General features: G+C 41.1%; 1 protein-coding gene across 3 annotated transcripts in view; it reads left to right on the top strand.

The window, feature by feature from the left end:
• The window catches only part of PRKG1 (protein kinase cGMP-dependent 1), a 1,163,528-nt gene that overhangs the window by 343,182 nt on the left and 793,829 nt on the right, over positions 1-26,517 (top strand). For all 3 annotated transcript variants that reach the window (XM_040454314.1, XM_040454315.1, XM_040454316.1), the window contains exon 3: positions 20,996-21,109. In XM_040454314.1, the coding sequence (XP_040310248.1) occupies positions 20,996-21,109 (114 nt within the window). The remainder of the gene's footprint in view (positions 1-20,995; positions 21,110-26,517) is intronic.

Raw genomic sequence — 26,517 nt, 5'->3', positions numbered from 1 at the left:
AGATTTAAAGAGGTTGAAAGATAGAAACCACCTCTTGAGGGGGGGAGTGGTAAAGGCAAGTTGTAGGAGAGAGATAGGAGGTACTGTTAGGGGATCTTGGGGAAAATACAGTCCATCCTAATGGTTTTTAAGAAATATCCTCCACCCCCCCCCCCAAAAAAAAAGAATAAAGAAATGTCTTACCATATTCCTTAATGCTGGGGTCAACAGCGTATAGTCAGAAGACCACATCCTGTTCTCGTTTGTAAATCAAGATATATTAGAATATAGCCATGTTCCTACATTTATGTGCTGTCTATGGTGGTTTTTATGCTACACACAGTTGAATATCTAAATATTTAAAGTCTGGTCCCTACGGAAAAAGTCGCCAACTTCTGCCTTAATGTCTTCATTTTTTTTTTTTTTTTAATGTTTATTTTGGAGGGAGGGAGGGAGAGTGGGGGAGGGGCATAAAGACGGGGAGACAGAAAATCTGAAGAAGTTTCCAGGCTCTGAGCTGTCAGAACTCAGGAACTGCGAAATCATGATATGAGCCAAAGTCGGACGTTTACCCGACTGAGCCACCCAGGCACCCCAGTGTCTTCATTTTTTGAAGAACGTTATCTATTGAAGACCGTTGTTAATTAAGCTTTCTACTGTCTGAATTTTTCCTGTTGCCTTTTTCTCTAAGTGGACTCTACCAGCTGTAATAGTGCCCATGACCCTGTCATGGCCTCTGATACAGAAAGTTTCCATGAAACGTGTTTTCCTTTTCAGAATAGAAGCCCTCCCTTCTACTTCCAGCCCCACCACCTGAGTGTGGGCTTCTTGTCTGCTTATGGGGTTATTTGTTTGATGAGATAGTGTATGGGCAACCCTGGCCCCCAAGCCCAGCCTGTCAGCAAATGGAAACCACTTGGGGAGTATGAAGCACTACCGAGGTCCACACCCCACCCAGAGATCCTGGTTTACTTGACCTTGGTTATACGCATCAGTACTGAAAAACGGATACGCAACGTGCCTGGAGAAGAACACGGAAAAATTCTTGCACGTTATCTAATTAAATCCCCCAATAAAGCAGTCCATCCTCTGTGAGTTAGTAAAAATACATCCACCTCTTGCAAAGAACGGACTCCAATGTGATCTGAAAATAGACTTTGTGTGCTCATTAACTGCTAGCAAGACTATTTTTTAAAAGAGAAGAACAAGTGCCTTTGGTGGGGGGCGGGTGGTGGTACTTTTTTATGTAAAGAACCGTGAACTGAGAAGGCGAAATGGGATATGCGATGGAATAAATGGTGGTGGAAATGGGGATTTTAGTCCTCGTGCCAGTTGCTTATTGTGGCAACTAGAAATACCTAGTAGGAGAAATTATGTTGAAATGAGTGATGTGGGAAATGGTGGGAGTCTTAGCCTGGAGCTTTCTGGAAAGGAGAGATGAGGACAAAGAATTAAATCCTGCCTTTGGCAGGCTGCTATGGATGGTTTGTTGGAGGCAGGGGAGTGGGCGGGGAGAATGGGAGCCACAATCAAAGGTCAGACTTGGAGGGAAAAAAATCCTATTTTGTTACCGCCCTGACCCGGTCCGTCTCGTAGGAGAAATCCCACGTGATAGACGCATACAACTTGCAAGCTGTTATTAACTAAGCGGAAATGAGGTGGTTCAATCCTAGTTCAACTTGCTCAGAGTATGTAGAGAACCAGCCTTTACCTGGATAATGGGGGAAAAGAAAGCAAGCTCATTTCTGAACGGCAGCATCTTGAATCCTTTCTGTAACTGTAGTATCAGGCATACTAATTCGATAACATAGATATAATTGCAGATTGTAATAGTATTTGCATTTGTAATTAGACCGAAAGCTTCAGCTGCTGGTATGAATGGAGTACATTTTCTGCCAAAGTCACGCTGTTACCATGAATTATTTATAAGTGCCACCAATATTTTTTGTTGTTGTTTTACAAAACCATATGTGATTTGTCTTTCTTCCCCCCTCCAAAAACTTTAAAAACTAGAAGAGATAGTAGGTAAATCACCTAAAATGTAGAAAGGTGTGGTATTTTATTTATTTTTTAAGTATGTGTTTTGAGAGAGAGCAGGGGACGGGGAGAGACAGAGAGTCCCAAGCAGGCTCCGTGCTTAGCACCGAACCAGACTCAGGGCTTGATTTCACGAATGTGAGATCATGACCTGAGCCAATATCCGACCTGAGTTGCGTGCTTAACCTACTAAGCCCCCCAGGCGCCCCGTAGAGAAGTGGGATATTTTAAAGAATTAACTGTGTGTGTGGCAGGGTGGATATTGGGAATGGTTTTTAAAAACTGACATTGCTGAGAGCCTAAGTGAAAATTTGGTCTTTGTTGCTGAAAGAAGAAGTGCTTCTTCTGAGGGAATGACCTTTCCAAGATAAACTGAGGCATATGAAAAATTTGAAGAGTTGAGTTCAGAAGTCGGTTGAAATTGGGTGGCCTCCCATTGAGCAGACGGAAAGGAGCTCCAAGGAGCTGTGCAAAGTGAAAGGCTTTTATAGGCAGGAGGGAGCAGGAACAAGGAAGTTAAACCAGGTAAAAAAGTGGGTTGGTTATTGTGAGTTACTTTAAGGGAGGGCAGGGGTCTGTCAAACTCATTGCCTAGCAAATGCTGATCTGGCTGTTCCTGATTGATTGACTTAAGATTACATTGCTGGGAGAACCCAAATTGTAGTTCAGTGAACTCTTGGTTTGCTGACCTGGGGCTTAGCATAAGTGACTACATTTGGGGCCTGTTACCTGGTTTTTTTAATGGAGGAAGAAAGATGTTCTGGTGCTCTCAGTAGAACTTTCTGAAGGATGGCAGGAATATTCTACACCCTTCAATATGCAGCCACATGTAGCATCTGATCTGTGTTGAGGACAAGTGAAGACCTAAATTTTAAAGTTGAATTATTTTTGATAAAGTTACATTTAAATAGTCCCATGTGGCAAATGGCTGCCATATTGGAGCACACAACACACAAAAAACAAAATGTTCTTGGAGAGGAGGATAAAGAGTCTAAAAGCAATGGTTGTTCATCATTGTGGTGACAATCCATAAAATGGTGCATTTCTATTACAGCTTTGTCATGACCACAGATGAAAACGGACACATTTTTCTTCCTAGAGATTGATTTTAATAGCGTTTGTAGAAATTATGGTAGTAAAAATTAGCCTTTGATAATTATAAATCTAGCCTATCCAATGGATAACTGTGATTAGGGAAAAGCATTTTTCCATACTCTAGTTTATAAAACTCGATATGATCTGCTATGTGTCACCTTTAGGTTGAATATCACAAAAAGACAGTAAAGCAGATTTAATCACCAGGGATATCTCATCAAGTAGTTAATTTGTAGAAAAACTTCATTTTTTTCAATTTTAGTGAACAGATGGCCTATTCATTAAAATTCAAAAGTAGATAATTACTTGATTCCAGTCTTTTTAGCAAAAGGACATTTTATAACATTATGTTTGGGGAAGACTCATAGGTCTTAAAATGTCTTGTGTGGCTGGACATGTAAATTCTCCCCCATCCACAACTGCCTGCCACACTAACTGAATAAGTCAGTTAAAAATAGACTAGCAGCTCTTCTTTGGCATGAAAACACTCCCTTAAAAAGCTTGTCTCTCTGAACAAAGATTCCCATTAACCCCTGAACCCTGCCCAAACATCCAATCGCCAAATGTTTATCATTTTGTTCTAGAGGGTAGGCCTAATCCCTGCCCTTAAGAAGTAAAGTTCAAAGGTAAATATGTTCATTGACTTAAACTTCCTGGATTCTCTTAACAACTGATTGGTAGTGTTTTTCTTCCCCCATTTAAGTAGTTCAATAAAGTGGATGTTTAGTAATTCATATCAGAATATTCATGTAGTTAATAATTCTCTGTAGGATAAATCTATAGAAGATGCTACTTTCTTGTACAATGATGCTTACTCTGGTTTCTCTTAAAACCCACAAAGAGTTTTTTTTGTTTTGTTTTTTCCTTCCAGAAGGATTCTTCCTACCCTTAGCTACATAAAATGAGAGAAAAGTGACTGCTTTGCCTGATTTCTCTCATTGCTAGGAAGCTCGGAGTATTTTATCCTTCAACACTCTGACTTCCTCACCTAGAAATTCTTGGTTGCTTTCTTCTTCATCTCTTAGAGCTTGGCTCTCCCAATATATCAGTTTTTATTCTGTTCCACCTCAAATTTATTTTGGAAGAAGTTCCTGCCTTTTTTTTTTTTTTTTTCAACTAAGTGTATGAGTTTCCACAGAACGTGTCAAACTTGCTACAGACTGTTTTAAGATTTAAGAAGTTAAAGCTGACATCCTTCCCATGAACCAGGTTATATAAAGGAACTTTGCCACTTTGCATTTTAAATGAAAAGAAAGGGACTACCCTTGTCCATTAGACTTGATCTTCATCGCCTCTTCCATGCTCTGCCCTTCCCCCCCCTCCTTTTTTTCTTTCAATTTTGCTCTAGCATACTTCCTCCACCCTTACAGCTTGGGAATGGATGGCCCCCTGACATAGGCATCTTTCGTGGTCCGTCTTGATAAGGTCCTGATAAAATCCAGGAGAGTAAGGGATGGATGTCAGTGGGTGTACATTCCCATGATCCCTGCTGTCTGTAGTATCCAAGGCGAGAGGCAGACTCCTCCCTAGACAATGGTCACACAAGGTCCTACTCCCAATAAAGGGAAATGGCTCATGTAGAGAGCAGTAGAGTACCTGTCGGCAAGCTCTTTCCCAGGACCCCTGGGGCCAGAGGCTTCAGAGTCCATCATTTTTCAGACTCGAGAAAAGTAACAGGGTACATATATTACATGTTATATAACCTGGCGGCCCCCCCCCCCCGTCTGGGATAACCCCTACAAGCAAACACATGAGCGTTTCCATTGCAGGGTGTGTAAGTGGTCATGTGGGTCAGATACAGACGATATGGGGCCCCCTGTTAGTTCAGATCAGGTTGAAGGCAAATGAGAAAACCGCCTGGGGATTGAAAAAGCAGATGGGGGGTTGAGGACCTGATAGTAACTGACAGCACGGCTGGGGCCACCCCACCGCTGCCACTGTCCCAGTGCCTGTGAATATTCAAATGAGCAACACAACTGTGCCATCTGGCATCTGTGCGTAAGGAGTTCCGTGAAGAACGGTCAGCAAGAGTTCGATGCCTGCAGGTTCAGCTCGGACCGGTATTCAGAAGGTTTATTTAGGAAAGTTCTAATAGCCAACACAGAACTCCAGGTAGTCAAAATCCCTGACCTGTTAACCCCGTTACTGCAACTTCCTACCTTTTCCCTTTGCTACCTTGCGTCCTATTTCCTGAACCTTCTCTCTTCCGTCATTCTGCAATTCGCCCATCACCATCCTCATTATTCTGAGGCTTTGCCCCAGCTCCTCGTCTTTCCCTGCACCTACTATAATGTCCTATCCATATTCTGTTTGCCCCAAACCTAGAGATAAGTGGGGCTTGGGTTTTTGTCTGAGTGTCTTTGGCAAGAAGCCGTAACAAACTCAATTCATGGGGACAGTTACTTTGGAAGACTTGTTTGCAACACGCCTTTGAGGAATTGCAAAAAGCTGGAATAGAACCTTTTAGAATACTTGGGAGCCTTCCATTATCTTCGGAAATGTGACCATAATGTTGGAGGTCACAGATGGCTGCTCATTAATGAGGATATTCAACCTAGGATCTAATGCCTTTGAGAGTATCCTATATTCATACTGGGCGCAGAGAAGAACCAGACCAGGTTTTTTGACCATTATAAACACAGAATCCTTCATCAAGTTGACATTCATATTTTTCTGTTAGGTAGAGATTTTGTTCGTATCTGTCTCAATGTACCTGTCTCACTGCAGGTGTGAATCACCTCTGGAGGTTTTTCTTCTGTTCCTGTTTTTAATTCCTGTTGATACGGTCATGATACTCACATAAAGGCGGGGAGAGCATTACCTTCTGAAATTCAGCCAGGTTCATTTTTAGGATTGGCTGTGTTTTCTTTCTATAGACTTGGAGAAGCTGGTGCTTATTCATTTATCAAATCATTGATAATGCCTGCTTTTAACTTTTTTTTCCCCAGAGCAAATGAACAATAACCACAAAACAACAGAAGTCTGTCCTCTGCCTTTATTTTCTTAGTGTATTAAAAGCACAGGTCTGGGGCGCCTGGGTGGCTCAGTCGGTTAAGCGTCCGACTTCGGCTCAGGTCATGATCTCGCGGTTTGTGAGTTCAAGCCCCGCATCAGGCTCTGTGCTGACTGCTCGGAGCCTGGAGCCTGTTTCAGATTCTGTGTCTCCCTCTCTCTCTGACCCTCCCCCGTTCATGCTCTGTCTCTCTCTGTCTCAAAAATAAATAAACGTTAAAAAAAAATAAAAAAAAAAAGTCACGAAGGTCCAGCTTGAGTCCTGCAGACTTTAAAAAACAAACAAACACAGGTCTTTGGTTGATGCATACCAATGACAGTTTTTAAGAAAATAGAAATCTTTATTAATGGATTTTTTAAAACGTTTATTTTGAGAGTGAGGGAGAGAGAGCAAGAGAGAGAATATATCCCAAGCAGGCTCCACACTGTCAATGCAGAGCCTGATGCGGGGCTTGAACCCATGAACTGTGAGCGAGATCATGACCAGACCCGAAATCAAGGATCAGACGCTTAACCGACTGAGCCACCCAGGTGCCCCTATTGGGTTTTTTGAAGCTACCTTCTGTAATAATGAATAGCTATATGATTTGTTGTTTATTTAGGACAATATTTTCCGGGGCCTGTTTAATCTTGAAACTCCCCAAAAACCTGTTCATTGTAGCAACCGGATTTCAGTTGTGGTCCAACTGGCTTACTGCCCAAAATGGGGTTAACTCATCCCCATGCCCCTAGTGTTTTCTCATTGCTGCAGAGTTGTGTTAGCACAGGAAAGGCTTCAGATTTTGCTGTGCTTTGTAATGAATAAAATATGTGGGAAATGTGAAAGACTTATGTAAGCTCTTTTGTCTTCGTCTCACTGAAGAGCTTTAATTTTATTCTTTATAATCCTGGAGATGTCAACTGGCCCCATGCCATCTTTCATGACTTTATACTTTCCCAGTAGAGACCGAGGACTTCAAAGTCTGTTAGGAGAACATAAAAACTAAAGGCCCAGGGCTAGTGAACTTTAATATTATTTTTCCCAATGAAGCAGCAGTGATCTACAGTGCAGTGTGTTTTCTTAGTGTTCAAGCATAATTTAAAACCACACTGCACCAAACGTCTTCTCTATTAAATGTACATTCTGAATCCTAATGTCCGATACCAGAGTGTTCTCAGAATATTTTGCTTGTGTTTTTATATCCATTCCTTTAATGTAAAACCATCTCTTGGACAGAAGCATAGCATTAGTTTAAGATCTACTTTATAAGCTTCACAATGTGAAATATGGTGTTTTTCCCTTTCAACCTGTTGGTAGTCATTACTCTGTCTGGAGGCAGAGTGCAAATTCTTAACTGGCTTCTCCAGGGTATGGGTGTGGTAGGAGACAAGTTTATAAAAGAAAAAGAAACTGGTCGCTCAAGTGAAAACCCCTGGTCTGTTCTCATGTGAGTCAGTGGATGAACTAAAATCAGGAAAAACTGAAAAATAAATACGGTCCTCTGTATCATTTAGAGCTGCTTTGAATTCGAAATATAAATGATTTATGACATTTTAAGATGGGGACAAATTATTCATGGACAGTGCTAAGTCATTAGGAATATTTTTCTATGGGAATTAATTTCTTCAATTCACTGCTGTTCAAGACTAGGTAGAACTTCACAGCCTTTTAAATATTTTAAGCCTGTTAGGTTTCTTTATCAAATTCCTGCTTAACACAGTAGAAGGGTGATTCACATAGATGTGTTAACAGTTTTTATTTTTAATACCTAAGATAAAATTTATATTTTATAGTTTCTATTTAAGCAGTGTATCTAGCCTTTTCTTTTTTTTTTCTTTGTTGTTACTGAATTTGTGCTGATTAAGCCAACACTTCCCCTGTCCCTCCTACGACAAAAGATACATTGATAAAATACGTCTCTAAGGTGAGAGGTAGACTAGATGTCCAGTAAGCCAATTACTGTTAGTAGGCAAACCATGAGATGAGATTCACGACTTTAGATTTGTAACAAGTATTCGAACAATGCTGGTCTTAAGTTGCTTTGCTTTGAATCAGCTTTGTTTCCTCTTAGATAAATTCTGGGTTGTCAATGATAGTTTGAATACCATGGTAAGGTTCTCTGAGGAATCTAGGGGATTATTCAGTTAGCCCAGGATTCTTACTCTGATTTGTAATGCCAGGGACCTCTGTGGAAGTCTGATGTCTGGGAACCTCATTTCAGAATATTTTGAAGTGCATAGAATGGACTGGATTGCCAAGGAAACCAATTGCATCAAGAATCAGTAAATTGTAAAGGTTGTGATTCACGAATACATTTGTATTTTTAAGACATTAAATAAGATCGAACACTGTGTCTCATAACTACCATGAGTTTGAAAGAGGAGAGTACAAACAATATTTAAAGATTTAAAGGTATCTGCAACTGTCAATATCTTAATGAAATGTGGTTTATTTCTTTAAATAATTTTTCAGGTTTGCTTATTTTGAGAGAGAGAGAGAGAGAGAGAGAGAGAGCGAGCAGGGGAGGGGCAGAGAGGTAAGGTGAGAGAGGATCCCAAGCAGGCTCCACCATGTCAGCACAGAGCCCAAAGCAGGGCTTGAACTTATAAACTGTGAGATCATGGCCTGAGCTGAAACCAAGAGTCGGATGCTTAACTGATCCACCCAGGTGCCCCTCAAAATGTGGTTTCTATTGGTGACAATGCCATAAGTATTGTTAAGCAGGTATGGTTTGTTACTGTGGAAAAGCCCCACTTCAATTAGAACTTAGTAAAACTGAAAATAGAAAGATTTTATCCAAGTTCTCAGAACCCTGAATTCTATTCGGCTAAGAACCTTTGAACTAGACCACGAAATTTGAATGCAAGAATGACAGGTGAAGGTTCAGGCTCCGGTTAACTTAGAGAAGATCCCAGTTTGTGCAAAGACTGGACACACGAGGCTAGGAACTGGAGTTTGATCCCAGAGAAACTAGTAAGAATTTCTTAGGGGGCTATGGATCAGAATAATACCCAAGGAAGATGATTGATCTTCTTTGCTGTGTGGTTTTGTGGCAGAGAATCCAGGGAAGGAGCCATGTCCGTTGTGAACAGGGCCTACGGCAGAGTTTCAGTTAAGGGACAAGATCGGTGCGTTATGTGTGCTATTAGAGGCTATTTGTAGTCATCGGTAGGGTGACGTACGGATGACTTGGCTGTCCTTAGTCACAGAGTTAAGTTGAGAAGGGATGAAGGGTGATTTTGGAAGGAAATGAGGTCACACGTGAGGCCTCCCGTAAAGAGAGCAGGAGAGCAGTTATTCAAGAAAAAGTGGGGGGGGGGGGGCAAAGCATCTCTGATTGCTAAACATTCTTGTAAAGAGTAATAAAATACTATGACATTGGTAGCCAGTCTTCTAATTGAGCACTTACTCTGTGCCTATGCTAAATCCCCATGTTTTTAGGAGCTTTACTGGGATATAACTCACATCCCATACAATTTGCCCTTTTAAGGTGTTCGATTCGGTGCATTCTGGAATATTCAAAGTTGTGCATCCAAAGCCACGGTTACCCCCAGATGAAACCCCGCACCCCGGAACTGTCACGCCCCAACCCCTCCATCCCTCCTGAGGGGCCTGGGCAATTATTAATATACTTTCTCTCAAGATAGGACTGTTCCGACTGTTTGCTGCACATACGTGGAGTCCTACAGCCCGTGGTGCTTGTGACTGACTTGTTTCACTTCGTAGGTGTTCATCCCTGCTTCCGGCGGGACCCCGTTCCTTATGTGGTGGAGGAACACGTCACCTTGTTGATCCATTTACCACTTAAGTCCTCTGTACGCATTAGTTCTTTCTGCCATTGCCCCTGACGGCACAGGAGAGGAGTGTTGGCTCTTTGCTTCTACGGTCTGCTTCTCTGGAAATACCGTCTTGAACCCCCTTCCTTTGTTCTGTGGCACAAGAGGGCGAACACTACCTCTTTGGTGTGGGCAGTGGCTTTCAATCCCCAAACTCTCCCTCCTCCCCTGCCCCAGGCCATTGGTACAACAGCTTCCTGAGGGAATAAATCCAAACTTTTTTTTTCATCTTTTGATAGATGCGTAGAGTTATTTTGCAGGGTGGATGGTTGTTCCTTTGGGGTTTTTCTTCTCTGCTTTTTAAAAATGGGAAGGTAGGTAAGTGCTCACCGTATACTCTGGAGAATCCTGGCCTGATGTAAAATGGAAAAAAAAAAAACTACATATATTATATCCAGTGTAGGTAAATTGTCAAATAAAAACTTTTCCTTGTGAGATGTGTACTACTGGGTAAAACAAAGTACAGAAATACTTTCAGTAAGTGGAGTGGGAGTGAGAGGTTGACACTTATTATTATTATTTTTTTTTTTGAGAGAAAGAGAAAGATGGTGGGGGGAGGAGCAGAAGGTGTGGGGAGAGACAGACAGACAGACCCAAGCAGGCTCCATGCTGTCAGTGCAGAACCTGACGTGAGCTTCATTGCGCAAACTGTGAGGCCTTGACCTCAGTCAAAGTCAAGAGTCGAATGATGCCCAGTGACTGAGCCACCCAGGCGTCCCAGAGACGGACACTTTTTTTGTTTTTCTTTTTCTTGTGGACTATAGAGACAATAGAATAAACATGAAATCCTAAGGCTAACCCACCAGCAAGATCACAGCTGCGGGACCTTTTCACTCTTAGTTCAATCTGTTGACCAGTGAGAACCTACTAACCTCCCACTATTTACAACCAGGCATTAAATGACTGTCCCTGTGTCAGCTGAGGGTTTGCTGATGGGTGTGGAAACCTTCTTCTCACACCAGGCTTTCACTGAAATCTCCTGTGAATCCTACGATCCTAAATGTCATGAACCCACCTTGGGGTTCACTCTCCTTAAAACTATCTTTTTTTTTTCTTGTCTAAAGGAAATTGTAAGAAGGACTCCATCTATGTCTTCATCTTGACATAAGTACTATCTAGTGATCCTAACCCTATAAACTATGATACGGTTATCCCAAATCTACAGTGAAGTAAATCGAGACCGAATTAGAGAATTCATTCAAGATCCCAAAGCCAGTCAGAGCTACAGCCAGGACCCAGTGTTTTCAAGGGTATCTGGAAAAGAGCTGCCATTCCAACATCAGTAAGATAGTCTTACAAGTCTTGCTTCAAAATGTTCCGTACTTCTATTTGACATGACCTCTGCTGGGGAGAATTACCCAGTACATAGACTTGTGGCTTTATCCAATCCCAGAGCAACGTGGTTTGCTTCAGTATTGCAACCTGGTGTTAACCTTACTTGAGTATGGAATTTACATCTGGTGGAGGTTAAATGATGAACAGCGGAAGTCCAAAATTTCCCCTTAAATGTAGAATATTTTCTGCGTGCGCAGATTGTATCGGGTTTTCTCCGCCTGGGCACAGCTCCCATTTGGGGCCAAATAATGCTTTGTTGTGGGGCTGTCCTTGTTGTGGGGCTTCCCAACATTCTTGGCTTCTGCCAATGAGACATGGGTAAGACACCCCAAGTGGTGACAACCAGAAATATTCCCAGACGTTGCCCAGTATTCCCTGGAGACAAAATCGGCCCCAGTGGAGAACCACTGTGTTAGGTTCTCCCAAGCTTGCCATTAAAACAAAGGCATGATTCGTGCCCACAAGTCTGACAGTATTAGCGGTCCTTTTGCCTTGTGCCCCTCTTCGAGAAGGTACAGAAGTGGCCATTCATGGTCTCGGCTAATTGAAGGTACTCATGAACTCTAGAAATGATACAGCAGGAGTGCATTATACATTGCTGGAGTTAAGCTTAATAAACGTGACTTAATTAAGACAAATTATCTGTTCACCTCTTCATTGACTCAGGGAATTGTCCGTCTGCTCCCCTGTCCTCTGTCTCTCTCCTCTGTCCTGGCTTTTCTCATCACTGGAAATTGAAATTAGTCCATGGACATTCATCTAGTGCTTTTTGTGTACTTTAAAGTGCTAGGATTTTATTTTTTATCTTTTTTTTTTAATGATTAAAAAAACATTTTCATGTTTATTTTTCTGAAAGGAGACAGCGTGAGCAGGGGCAGAGAGTGAAGAAGACACAGAATCCGAAGCAGGCTCCGGGCTCTGAGCTGTCAGCACGGAGCCTGACGCAGGGCTCGATCTCCCGATCTGTGAGATCATGGCCTGAGCTGCCATCTAGAATCAGATGCTTAACCAGCTGAGCCACCGAGGTGCCCCTATAACTATCTTTTTCTTTAAATTTTTATTAAAAAAATTTTTTAAAGGTTTACTTTTTTTTAGAGAGAGAGAGAGAGAGAGAGAGCAAGCAAGCAAGCAGGGGAGGGGCAGAAAGAGAGGGACGCACAGAATCAGAAGCATGCTCCAGGCTCCACACTGTCAGCACAGAAAGACCTGTGACCGCACTGAAGCGGTCCTCGAACTCACTAATTATGAGATCATGACTTGAGCCGAAGTCGGACGCTCAACCGACTGAGCCACCCAGGTGCCCCAAAGCGCTAGAATTGTAGAACACAATGTGTATGAAGATGATAGAATTATGACGCTTGTGAAGTTCTTCCAGAATCCTGTTGACACGTCTGTGAGAGTGTCAGTGTGTTCTCTCCTCCAGTATCTCCAAGGGCAGGATTCTGCAATGTACATGGTTTATCCCAGATTTCCACTCTGATGATTCAGAGGATTCTCTATATACAAATCGCTTACATTTCAGACTGTTTCCCCATCTAGGTTTCCTTTGTAAATATGTGCATGCCCCCTATGACCTCAGTTAGAAACAAACACACTTGATGCTCAGATATGTGCATTTTTATTTCTTACTCTCTTGTGGGTTTTGTTTTGTTTTGTTTTGTTTTGTCTTTTTCATTTTCTCCCCCCCCCCCCCCCCCCCGTCTCCATAAGACAGATGTTTAGTTCTGGACATCTCATTAATGTTTTTTATTCTCTTATTACCAAGAGTAACTATGATGATTATATTTCATATTCAGATATATATTGATCTGTTGTAATTCATTGTAATGAAAAATTGTGTCAAGTCATGACCAGAGAGGAAATCAGATTTGCCTAAGGAAAGAAGTCTGCTGTCATATATCTTCAACTAGCCTCTTAAACCTCAGGCTCTGTTTCATTCCATTTGGGTAACTTGTATTTTTGTGCTCCCTGTAAGAATTATAGCTATGATGTATCAAAGAAAAGTGACTTCTTTTGAATGGGAAGCTTGCTCCTAACTACAGTCCAGATGTCCTGGGGCACCTGGGTGGCTCATTCGGGTAAGCATAAGACTGTTGGTTTTGGCTCAGGTCATGATCTCACAGCTCATGGGTTCGAGCCCCATGTCAGGCTCTGCACTCAAAGCGTGGAGCCTGCTTTGGATTCACTCTCTCTCTGTCCCTCTCCCTGCTTGTGCTCTCTCACTCCCTTTCAAAAATAAACGTAAAACAGGAGAATCTGATGGCCTGACCCTTAAAGAAACTAGAACACAAATAGTTGAGGGAAAAACCTCTTCTCATCCTCCAAGAGAAAACCAGTCTGCAAAATACCTAACTAGAAGTGGGTGAAGCAAGCTTTGGAAGAAATAAGTAATACTAGAACAGGGCAGTTTCTCATAGAGTTCCATTCAAGGGCCAGAGAACGATTTTCAATCATCAAGATTAACGCTACATCGAAGGAGCCAACGTGTGGATCCGGAGAGACCATAGCCATTTGGATTTAAAGCAATCTTGAACAGAAAACAGATAAGGTACTGACACGCAGTCATTTTTAAATTCAAGAACACACTTGTGTCTCTTTGTGAGGCCGTCTGTTTCCTTCTTACCCTGGCTTCGAAAAAGCCTACCTGAATGCTTACAGCTTTGAAGAAGGTATCCAAGAATGGAGTCTGTTCCTGGTAACTGGATGGTTTTTTGCTCTAGCCCACAGCAGCCTTAGCAATTTTTACTTTCTTCCCCAGATGAACACCCCCAATCTGAAAGAGCCCTGCAAGGCAAGTCCGATAAAATAGTATCCCTAATTCATTTGAAAAGCAGAAAGTAGGGGCTAAAAATTCTCACCCTAAAAAAAAAAAAAAAAATCATTCTTCTCCCTATGCGATGACGCATGCTAAGTAAGCTTATTGTGAAGTGATCATCTAGCAGCATATGTTAGTAAAGTCATTATGTTGTACACCTGAAACTTATATAGTGCTGTAGGCCAATTACATCTTAAAGAAGGAGGAAGAGGAAAAGAAAGGAGGGGGGAGGAGGAGGGGGGAGGGAGAAGGGAGGGAGGATCCGTAAGTGAACCTCCTCTCCTAGAGGAAACAGACCCATGCTGGTGGCCACACAGCTCAGCCATCACATGTTGAATTAGTCCTGTTGAAAAACTGGAAACTCCAGAAACCCACCTGAGAGAATTCATAATGTAAAAGCTGTGATGTTGAGCCTACAAAATCACAAAGGGGCTGGTCCAGCAGAGGGAAGGAGCAAAATGATGGGGGGGGGAGGTCTTATCTAGATGGGACCTTTTGACATAACACCTCACTGCCTTTGATGGCCAGTCGAGTTGCCTTGAATGTTCCAACCAAGGTTATTGGAACTAAGCACAGAACGTTCATAATTAGGTTATTGCCAGCCATTCTAGTTCAGCCTGCCTGTAATACATCCCTAAGCTGATTTGCCTTATCATGGAAGTTCTTAGGGCACAAAACCACAAGCTAGTAAAAAACCTATAAAGATAATCAAAGCCAGGCGATTCTGTGTCTCCATGTAAACTCAGTTTGTTTTATTTGTAGGGCCTAATTCTTACAAGAGATAGACAAGAGTATAGATACTTTATTTTTTTAATGTTTATTTATTTATTTTGAGAGAGAGAGAGTGAGAGAGAGTGAAAGAGAGAGAAATGGAATCCCAAGTAGGTTCCATGCTGTCAGTGCAAGGCCTGATGTGAGGCTTGATCTCATGAACCATGAGATGGTGAACTAAGCTGAAACTGAGTTGGATGCTTAACCAACGGAGCCACTTAAGCATCCCCAAAAGTATAAATACCTCATAATGGGTCTCTTAACACTTGGCATCTCCCAAGGGGGGCACGTGGATTGTAATGCCAGAAAGCGGAAGGGGGGAGCTGATTGATGCTCAGGGTGGCCCATGGTAGGCTTTAGGACTCAGCCCAGCCCATCACAAATGGGTGTATGGTCCTTGAAGTAGAATGTAGTTTTTATTTTAGGTACTGTGATAAAACTTTTAATTGTTCAGACTCCTGGCTGGGGTCCTGAGAGCTGAGTAAAACTCTAACCCCTAAATCGAATCTTAGCCAACTGTCCCCATGTCTCTTCTGTAAACAACTTTCACAATGGAGCAAAGCCAAATAAAAATGATTTGCATGTTTCTTTTTAGTGGTGGAGATAGCACCGAGTAAAAATAATGCCAATATGATACCATATTTCCTAAAAGCAAAAGTGACTATTAACAAAATCAGAGTATACAGACGGATCACATTTTTGATTGTCATTAGTTCCCTTGAATAACAGTTCTAATGGCCTCTAGTCACTGTTGAGTCCAGTTAAAGAACATAATGGGAACATCTAGAACTTTACTAGGATGTTCTGAAAATGCCTTTCTGCTACTCTTGGGGGAAAAAAAAATCTTTGATTTGGAATCTAACGTGGTTTAAAATTAAAGTATTAAAGAGTCATGAATAAATGCTAATGAATCTCTGCTATTTCTTTAAAAGAAACAGAAATTACATTCAACCATGCTGACCTGAAGTGAATTCCTCAAAATGCGCTCCTGAAGTTAATAGCGAATTATAATTATGTAAAACCTCCAAGTTGGGCTGTTTCTAAGTTGGTATGAGCCTCTGGCAAAAGCATGCTATATTTTGAGCCTGACTGACTTTTTCCCTATTTGTTTCAGCCCACATTATTCCCCTCACCACCAAAATAACCACACATAGGCCTACCTACTTTCTATGCAAGGGAGGTCAATATCAGCCAAACTTCAAAGGTAGCCATAGCATGGAAAAAAGAGGTCGGGGGAGAACAAGAGTAGGGGAGTGGCTCCTGGATCTCCTGGATGGTCCTGATACTTGCCAAGGACATCGATTAGGTGGGAACCGGGCCCTCTGGTAGATGGCAGTAAGCTTGTGATGGTTTTATTCTTCGTTTTCATAAGTGGGCCACAGATTCTGTACTTGGAAATCCATTCGTAAGTGTATAATCACTTCTCATTTGGCTTGAAGGTTGCTCTGCGGCATAGTGAGTGAGCTTAACCGAATTCACAGTTCACATCAATAATTTACGTTACTGGGCTCCTGGAAATCCAGACCTTTCCAAAGGTCTTCGAAAGAACTCTCTAATTAATGCCATGTGTGTTCCTACCTTTGTTTTTAGCCCCCGTTGGTCCCGCCTCCCGGGTTACTAACTCCATCCACACAGCAGGGGTGAAGAAGGGAAAGTGATCACACAGTGACTCAGTAACATTTTAGAAACACGGTGTTTCTGTTTACCATTTAGAGTTTTCTGTTTATTAAAAAATGCTTTTTGGACCATTCCCATCTACCCTGTGTGATCACATTCCTCACTTCCATGGCTATTGTGAATATAGTGACCCTGTAGTATTTCACTTAACCTGGAAAAGATGTTTTCTATCCAGATGTCTATTTCTCAGATACAATCTGTTCCAGTAAATCGCTTGCTAAATCTTTTTGCTTTTCTGGTTTTTTTTTTTTTTAGAATGTTTATTCATTTTTGAGAGAGAGAGAGACAGAGACAGAAGGGGAGGGACAGAGAGAGAGGGAGACACCTCTCCCTCTGAAGCGGGCCGTGTGCTGACAAAAGAGTCCAATGAAGATGCGGGGCTCGAACTCATGAACTGTGAGATCATGACCACAGCTGAAGCTGGATGTTTAACCGATTGAACCAGAGGTGCCCCCCCACCTTTTTTTTTTTTTTTTTTTTACTATCTAATCAATATGGAATATATTCTCTTCTCTTCTCAACACTGATTATTCAAATATATATGAATACCTATAATATGTAGGTGTGTTGGTACCTATCTTTAAAAAAAGGAGTTAGACATGAGAAAATTAGGCAAATATGAAAATCATCAGGAAAACAAGTTGGAACCAGAAACGCATTTGTACACATGTTTCAGACCTGAGTCACATATAATTCTGACTGTGAGATTTCTGGAGGTCCTATCAAAGAAAACATATCTGTTAAAAGATTAACTATCAGTTAAAATCAATAAGTGCTGGGGTGCCTGGGTGGCTCAGTTGGTTGGGCATCCAACTATGACTCTTGGTTTTGGCTCAGGTCATGATCTCACAGGTTTGTGAGTTCAAGTCCCATATGGGGCTCTGCACTAACAATGTGGCGTCTGCTTGGTATTCTGTCTCTGTCTCTCTCTCTCTCTCTCTTCCTCCCTCCCCTCTCTCCCCCTGTCTGCCCCTCCTCTGCTCTCTCTCTCTCTCTCTTTCTCTCTCTCAAATACACTTGAAAAACATAATCAGTTTTACACAAGCATGGTTTTTCAGAGAAGGAAGGTACACCAACACTAAGTAGTAGTGTGGTCACTGTGGTATAGGAACAGTAAAATTTCCCAGAGTGGGGAATCTCTGGGTTTTATTAATTAGCTTCCATGTGACAGGTCATAGATGTCCTTTGAGAAACCACTGAGCTAAAGTAAGAGCTCTGTATTTCTTGTCTTCTATTAGTTGAGAAGCCCTAATTCTTCAGCTGTCCAGAAGGAATCTTAGTAGTGGTCTTGCTCCTGTGGGTCTATTGCCACTGAAGACTTTCAACTTTGGAACCTCAACAGAGAAGGAGATTTGTCCAAAAGCAGTGATGTATGAAAGTTCTTTAGATATTGTTCATTTTGCTTTTAGTTCTCTTCATACAATTGAAGCTAGAGCTTTAAGTCAGGAAAATATTATAATGCACTGAAAAGTTGGTACTTTGGGGGTGCCTGGGTGGCTCAGTCACCATCTGACTTTGGCTCAAATCATGGTCAACTTTTGGGACCTTATCAAGATAAAAAGCTTCTGCACTGCAAAGGAAACAACCAACCAACCTAAAAGACAAGCGATGGAATAGGAAAAGATGTTTGCAAATGACATATCAGATAAAGGGTTAGTATCCAAAATCTATGAAGAACTTACCAAACTCAACACCCAGAAACAAACAATCCAGTAAAGAAATGGGCAGAAGACATGAATAGACACTTTTCCAAAGAAGACATCCAGATGACCAACAGTCACATGAAAAGGTGCTCAACGTCACTCATCATCAGGGAAATCCAAATCAAAGCCACATTGAGATACCACCTCACAGTGGTGGAAACAACAGATGTTGGCAAGGATGTGGAGAAATGGGAACCCTCTTGCACTGTTGGTGGGAATGAAAACTGGTGCAGCTGCTCTGGAAAACAGTGTGGAGGTTCCTCAAAAAATCAAAAATAAAACTACCCTGTGACTCAGCAATAGCACTATTATGAATTTATCCAAAGGATACAGGAGTGCTGATTCATAGGGGCACATGTACCCCAATGTTTATAGCAGCGCTTTCAACAATAGCCAAATTATGGAAAGAGCCCAAATGTCCATCAACTGATGAAATGATAAAGAAGATGTGGTTTGTATATACAATGGAATACTACTTGACAATGAGAAAGAATGAAATCCTGCCATTTGCAACAACATGGATGGAACTAGAGGGTATTATGCTCAGGGAAGTAAGTCAGCCAAAGACCTATCATATGTTTTCACTCATAGGTTGATATTGAGAGACTTAATAGAAGACCATGGGGGAAGGGAAGGGAAAAAATAGTTACAAATGGAGAGAGAGGGAGGCAATCATAAGAGAACAAACGGTTGACTGGGGGTTGGGGAGAGGGGAAAGTGGGTGATGGGCATTGAGGAGGGCACCTGTTGGGATGAGCCCTGGGTGTTGTATGTAAGTGATGAATCATGGGAATCTACCCCCAAAACCAAGAGTGCACTGCATATGCTGTATGTTAGCCAATTTGACAATAAATTATATTTAAAAAAAAAAAAGTCATTTATGGGAGCTTCCAGCCTAAGGCAGTCCTTGCTGAAGCAATACTACGTCAACTGTTGGCAGTACATGGCCGAGTGGGGAAGAGGATAAAGAGAATGCATTCCGCCAGGTAGATCGCCATGACTTCTTGCAATTCCGTGTCCTTCATTCAGTATGATAAACCGATTTGAACCCAGAAGTTCTCAACCCCCATAGAGAAATCTGAAACAATTACTTTCTCCATTAAAAAAAAAAAGAAAAAACCAAACCTACTAACCTATAGGGATGTTGGTTGGTTTCTGGAATAGATAATGGAATATTGTGTTTCAGTATGCTGTAATAAGCCCTCCTTCCTTTTAGATACGGAGTATGGTGAAAATAACACCAATAGTAAGAGCTAACATGTATCGACCGTCTTCTATACGCTGGGCATTGCACTCAGCATTGAACCTGCTGTATTATGTCCTTTTGTCAACCGCTCCATGAGATAGGTGCTTTTCCTTTATCCACTTTCTTAATGAGGAAACTGGGGCATGGAGAAATTAATACCATGCCCAGAGTCACAAGGCTCATAAGGAACAGATAAGAGAACCAGAATTCAACTCCTGGTCTGACTTCTAATGACGTATAAACCTCCTAAATGCATAAAGTTCTGAGTCTGCTTCTCGTTCTCTGGTGGCAGATGAGATTTCTGAGGGGACAGGCTTACCCATGAAAGGGAAGGGGGGACATGCCATGGGCAAGGGACATCTGAGGCTTGTGAAAATATGAATTTACTGGGCTGGTTTTGATGTACCTATCAAGAGACAGAGTTTTATTTTCCGCGGTCAAGAAGTGAGGCATGACAAAAGCTAGACTGAATTTCGAGTGGCCAGACCCCCATAAGAGAGTATGTCCTAACTTTGTGAAATGTTGGACTTGTTCATCCCGGATAACTTCTTTCCACACAGAGGAGGTGCACCCACATGGTTCAAGAGTAGCGAATAGATTTTATGTGAAATTTTATCCTAATTACCACAGAATTCTCTCTCCACTGATACCATTTGCATGAAAATGGTTTCCGGGGTAGAACAAGGTTGTCTGAAGAGTTGACCCTGCATCACTGGTACATGGATTAACTTAACAAATAAAAGGATTTTTTTTTTGACATTTAGGATTTTATCCCCATAGGTGTCTGAGCAAATTAGCACATGAAACCTGTGATTTTACAAATGTTATTGCTTAGTTGCCTTACTCACAAGCGGCACTATATATCCAGGGTCCTTGTGTCCCTGGTCTTTCCTTTCTTATCATTTCATTGTCCCAGTTCTTTGTGCACAGAGAACTCCCACGGACCCCCTATCCTCGTAGTTTGTTTTTCCTTATAGTCCGTGTTGCAGGGCTGGGAAACAGATAAAACAATCTTGGCCGAGTCAGATAAGATGCTTACAAAGAAAACCTACCATGAGCTGCAATTAAACAGTGCCCAAGGGTCAAAGCAATCTCCCTTTCCCTAATCGCCATGCCTTACTCAAATGAGCATTCCCCAGTATGAAACGTGCTATAGAAAATGTACCTGCGTTCTCAGTCTTACCCTCGATTCAAGATGACCTCAAAATCGGAATTCCCAGAGTTTTCTAAAACTGGGCAAAACACACGTTTACTCTTTTGTCCCCTCTTTTCAGGCCTGCTTTCCGTTTTATCTCACAGTGCTATCAGCGATTTATTTAAAGAAGGGTGGCATCTCTTCACCGACTTGATTTATTGTTCCCCCATTCCTCCGAGCTAAGACTTGATGTTCACCGGTAATTGCCTCGCAGTTTTAAACATGAGCCCGGTATTCCTTCTTGCCGATGACAAATGCAACAGATGACATGACGCATGGGAGAGAATTAAAGTAACGTTGTCTCTTCTTTTCAGATGGTAAGGTGGAAGTCACCAAAGAAGGTGTGAAGCTGTGCACCATGGGTCCAGGAAAGGTGTTCGGAGAGTTGGCAATTCTTTACAACTGTACCCGGACAGCTACCGTCAAGAGTAAGACTGTTTTCTTATTTTGCAAATATTGCCAGCGCCGTTTTCCCCTAGAGCTTTGAGATGTTGGTTGACGTACTTCCGGATTCAGTCTCTGTGATTTTGTTAATCTAGAGTTTAATTCTCACCTTGCAATGGGGTTGATACATCTGTCCGCTGAAGGAGGGTTTGCAATCAGTTCTGCCTGACTTCAGTTGTTTCACTGACTTGTGGAAAATCGTCTTTTAACCCGGGATTCCTAGAAATTAAGATTTACAAAACGCGATCTCTTGATAAATTAAACAGAAGCAAGACCTTTTCGCTTGAAGCCGCATGCTGACACTTAAGGAATTTTTACGTATCTGTCTATTCTGGGTTACGTTCCCCCCATAAATTCCACTTGTTCATTCATTGGGTTAGAAAAAATTTAAAGGAGAAATGTCCTTCATCTCATTCAAGCCTCATTGAGCGAGATATATCCTGAATTCTAAAATTGTGTCTGAGTATATTCTTGTCTTCAGCTGCTCATCAAGCTGTATATTATAGTATTTTTCTTTTCTACTGATTGAGCTTATTTTAAATCGGGGCAATAAAGCAACTTGTCTCCCTAATTTTACATATATGTGTATATATGATTTCTCTAGCAACTCATTACTCGGTAGAAGCAGCTGCAGGTGTTGGGGACTGGGGGGAGGTGGTGGTTTTAAATACTCCTTCCTGACTACAGGATATAATGAGTGTGTAACAAACAGAGCTGAATGCAAAAGGCAACAATGGAAGGTCCATTGCATCTTTAGGCAGATGTGTGTATTTCGTGTTGGAAATGTTCTTTGGTACACAATTCCTGTGGCTCATCGCAATCACAAGTCACTTTGATTAGGTTTTCTTATCTTAAAAAAAAGTACTATTGGCAAAATGAAAAATTATCAATCAGTTTCAGCTGGATGCCATTGATTATTTTGTTTACTGTTTTTTTTTTTTTTCTCTCAAGTATGGCATGCGGCTAACAATATGGCACTGAACCTTGGATTGTAAAGAATTCAAGAATGCATGGCCAGTCAGAAACCCAGAAATTGTCCTGTAGGTCTTGTTAGTGAATCGCCTTTTTATTCAGTTGCGATTGCGGCCCTTAGAGGATGAGTGCCTCGTGATGTTTTATCTCGATCTTTGAAGGCAAGAAACTCTTTTGATTGATACGCACCATGTTTTTATTTTATGTGATCATTTAATTACATGACTCAAAGAATAATGAAGCCCAGTGAAGCATAACAGAATCTGCCACAACTTTAACTTGTTTAAAAAGTGCCTTAACTAGAAAAGAAGAGTAGTCCTGACACTATTAAGTGAAACAGATTATACTGTCATGCTGTGTTTTATGAGAAATACATTCCTTGTAGGTCAAAAAAGGGACAGGAGTAACATATTTTGTTTAAAACAGGCTTTCTCTGAATTGTGAATAGTGAACATTTTAAAATACTTCAGCCTTGTATACTGCTCGTTTAATTCTAATGAAAACCCCAATTCCCAAGAGGTCAACAGTTGGTAATAACATGTGCTTAATCTTTTGAAACTTTGAATTATTAAAGAAATATTTTAGATAGACTAAATAGTGCATTTAAATTTTATAGCAGAGATTTTTTTTTTCATAAAATGATTGCTTTATGAAATTGATGAGTTTCCTATAAAATGGAGTTCATCTGCTGTAGCCTCTATTGTATTACTATTTGATCCGTTGAAAAACGTCCTATGTATCTGATTGAGAAGGAACTGGGTGTTGAATGCAAATCACAATTCTAACCATTTGGGGCAATCAGAACATCTACATCAAAGAAAATGAGTAATGGAGCATCTTCTTTAACACAGACTCAGAAAAGGCACACATACGTGTGTGTGTGTGTGTGTGTGTGTGTGTGTGTGTGTGTGTTTCTTCATAGTGCCTACTTAAGATGTGGAGGTTGTACTGAGAAAAGAGCCTAAGGTTGATGGAGTGTAGACCTACCTCTGCATTTATAGATGGAGAAGTTTCTGCATGAATGAGGAATAATATCTATTACCGAGAGATTCTGCGTATCGTGTAAAGAACTATAAGGTGTGAATAATGATTATTTCTTATTCAGGACCTTTTGTTCTGTCTCTTACACTATCCAGGGTGATTATACTTATGACCATGATCCTTAAGTACCACTTTAAATTTATGTTTAAATTAAACTTTCAGGCTGATCACTTTATAATTCTGATTATGTTCCATTATGGATGCTAATTTTACCAAACGACTACAGAACAGAAACCCCCCCAATGTTATCTTACTCTTCATGTGTGATATTACAAAATGGCCTTATTTGGCTTTTTAGATCCAGTCGTTTCTCAGGATTCAGGATTTTGTTGGCTCTTGTCCATTTTTGTTAGCCATCATTTTGCCAGTAATGACCATTTGGCGTGTGGATTCATCCACCTGGGTGTGGCAGTCTACCTCTCAGGACTTCACTCGACCTACTCAATAGCTTGCCTATCCATGCCTCTTTCTTTCTCACTTCTGTGGGATGTGACCCCATTTGTGTCGACATCACCTATTTTGTTTCTGATCTCTTTCTCCTATCTTTCTCCCTAGGTCAGCCTGAAAGCTGCCTAGCATTTTAATGCATTTTTAATCTCACAGTGGTAACTAAATCCTAGGTGACAGTCAAGAGTTCCTCCATGTACATGAGTCATTTCTTGTTCAAAAGAGCACTTTTTTTTTGAAATTGTATCAGGCCATGAATAAATAAATCCCAGTGACTTCCCGCTAACAAATAGGATTCTATTACCTGTGGGCTTTTTTTTTTTTTTTTTTTTTTTACTTATGGTACCAAAAAAGTTGTTTTCTCTTTAAAGCTCAAAATTGATAGATGCTATAAAGTACGATAAGCTTGTTCGTAGTGTTTCAGCCAAAAGAAGTGCCATGATGGTTTGAAACAAGCTCCTTGTTTTTCATTTGGGAGAAATCAATTAACATGCCTCAGAAAATAAATGTATACTACTGGTTATTACGGTAACACCAGGAGAGGGGTCTGATAGCACCAAGAATAACTCTTTAAAACATTGAAACCATAAGGACATAGACAACCTGATAGGATAGTGCAGGAAATCTACATTCAGAGTCCATTCCTGTCTTGTAAAACAGCACCATTGATTTTTCCCCCCCTTGAGGAATGAACATATCAAAATACATAAAATTAACATTTTGTTGGAAACACATGTAATGGATGTCTTGAGGTCATTCGTGGCTTAAACACCCTCAAGTTTTCCCTGTTACCTGTGATAGGAACACGACCACTTGGACCATCCATCCTATCACAAACAGTCCAGATGCCCCGGGGAGGAACAAAAATCAATTGTTACATTTGATTTCCACAACACCAAGCAGTATCTCCAATGGCAGTTGAACTTGACATCTTTATCTAAATATTTTGGGGTTGTGGAGACGAAAGAGTTTTACTGTCCATTTTCAAACCCCACAAAGGTTAGGGACTTCTAATATATCCTTCAGTAACCCTTGCTTCCTCGGTGCCCATACCTGGAAGCATGTTATTGTCTTGTCTTCCTAAAGTGTCGTTTCTGGTCATGATGTCACTTTTCACTTCCCTCACAGCTAAAGCAATATCCATTGATACTCAGTCTGGGCCTCTTACCTTGCTTCTTTGCCCAAGGTTCTTTAAAATCACACACACACACACACACACACACACAAATGGAAACTTGAAGTTAATGGAAACCTAAAAATAGAAGGGACAAAGCATTTCATTTACAATGAGAAAGGGATTCAGTGACACTTGCCCTGTGTGTGAATTTGCAAGAACATTTATGGTATTATCCTGTTTTACCTGGATTTCCCACGACCATTTCTCATAACTACATAGTGATTTTTTTTTTTTTGAGGTTTGACTTCTATGGCTCTTTGCTCCCAAATTCATTTGTAGATGAATTGGGGTATTTTTGCCTGAAGATACTACATTGAAGTCTCTTCCTCCTATTTTCAGTGTCCTGTTCACAAATCCACAAACCTTAGGCAGTAATTTATTCAAACACTCTCATCCAGGTAGACTGCAATATAATCCAAGAATAAAAGGTCTCTCTTTGTAGGAAAACCTCTCAACGCTAGGGTAAGTTGATAACCGTGGAAAGTTATCTGCAAAATTGGTCTATGGGGGTGTGAGGCTCTTTTATGAATTGACTTGGGCAAAGTATCTGAGTAATTATTTTTTCCTTAGATTATGTATAACAAGTATTTAAAAATTCCTCAGCATTAAAATACTTGAGTACTATCACAAAAGAGCCTAAACATCCTACAAGAAATCTAACAAATCGGTGACTTTAGTAACATCTGCTAAAAATATCTTTCTGCCTTAGCTTTTGAATACTTTCAGGTTTACAGAAGCTTTCCTAGGATATTTGTACTGGGGGAGTGGACTCATTAAGATATTGCAAGATGTCAGAGACATTTTAAGAACACAGTGAAAAGGGTTGGATTTTTCGGTTTATTCTTGTTCTGAAAATTGAGTCTAGGCAGTAAGGTGTTTTGTACATTCCCACGTAGCTTGGTTTCAGACCTGTTATTCAACCTGACTCAGAAAAATCTGCCTACTGTCAAAACAGACAAACAAAAATTCTAAAGAATGCAAAAGAAATTGACCAACATTGTTTGTTCAGATACCTCTCTGATCTGTTCTCATACTTACAAGGTCAACAGTGCCTTTTATTGGTAAAGGAACAAAAGAAATGAATGCCAATTTCATTAATCCAAGGGAATCCTAGAGAAAGCTCTTCTAGTGGCCGTAACCTTACCTAGGAAGGTGATTGAATCAAGAAGTGAGCAATTAGACACTTGTTAGGAAAACACCATTGTCGAGTTCCAAAAAGCATCACTGAGGGTAGAGGTACATCCACGTGAGGAGATGAAGGGACATAGCCTGTGAGTACCCACCGCTGTCGTCTAGGCGGTTATTACCTGGGGTTTTAATGAGCAGCACCAGTCCTGGACTGTCGGACTCCCTGCTCCATAGAACAAAGGCGGAGGAGAGAAGTATGCTAAACGAGAATGGCTCTGTTCTGCCGTCCAGAGGCCAATTAAAAACATGCAAGCTTTGCATCCTCCTAGTCTAATGCATGCCTGCTACTAACAATTCTGAAGGGAGAGAAGCAACAAAGTAAATTTAGGCTGCAGATGACTAGAAATATGGCCCTGATCACAGAAGGAACAGTCCAGGAACCTCCCAGGAATCGTCATCCTGGACAGCGAAACAGTGTTACGACAGCATCTTGGGGAAGCAGATACGTTGTTTAGTGAGTCAGCCACTATTCTGTTTAGGAAAATTCTTTTCTTTTCTTTTTTTTCTTTTCTCTTCTCTTTTTCTTTCTTTCTTTCTTTCTTTCTTTCTTTCTTTCTTTCTTTCTTT

This window comes from Herpailurus yagouaroundi, unplaced genomic scaffold (assembly GCF_014898765.1).
Source record: "Herpailurus yagouaroundi ecotype Mexico unplaced genomic scaffold, PumYag 211, whole genome shotgun sequence".
In the NCBI taxonomy this organism is placed as follows: Eukaryota; Metazoa; Chordata; class Mammalia; order Carnivora; family Felidae; genus Herpailurus; species Herpailurus yagouaroundi.
This window is presented reverse-complemented; position numbering and strand designations above follow the sequence as displayed.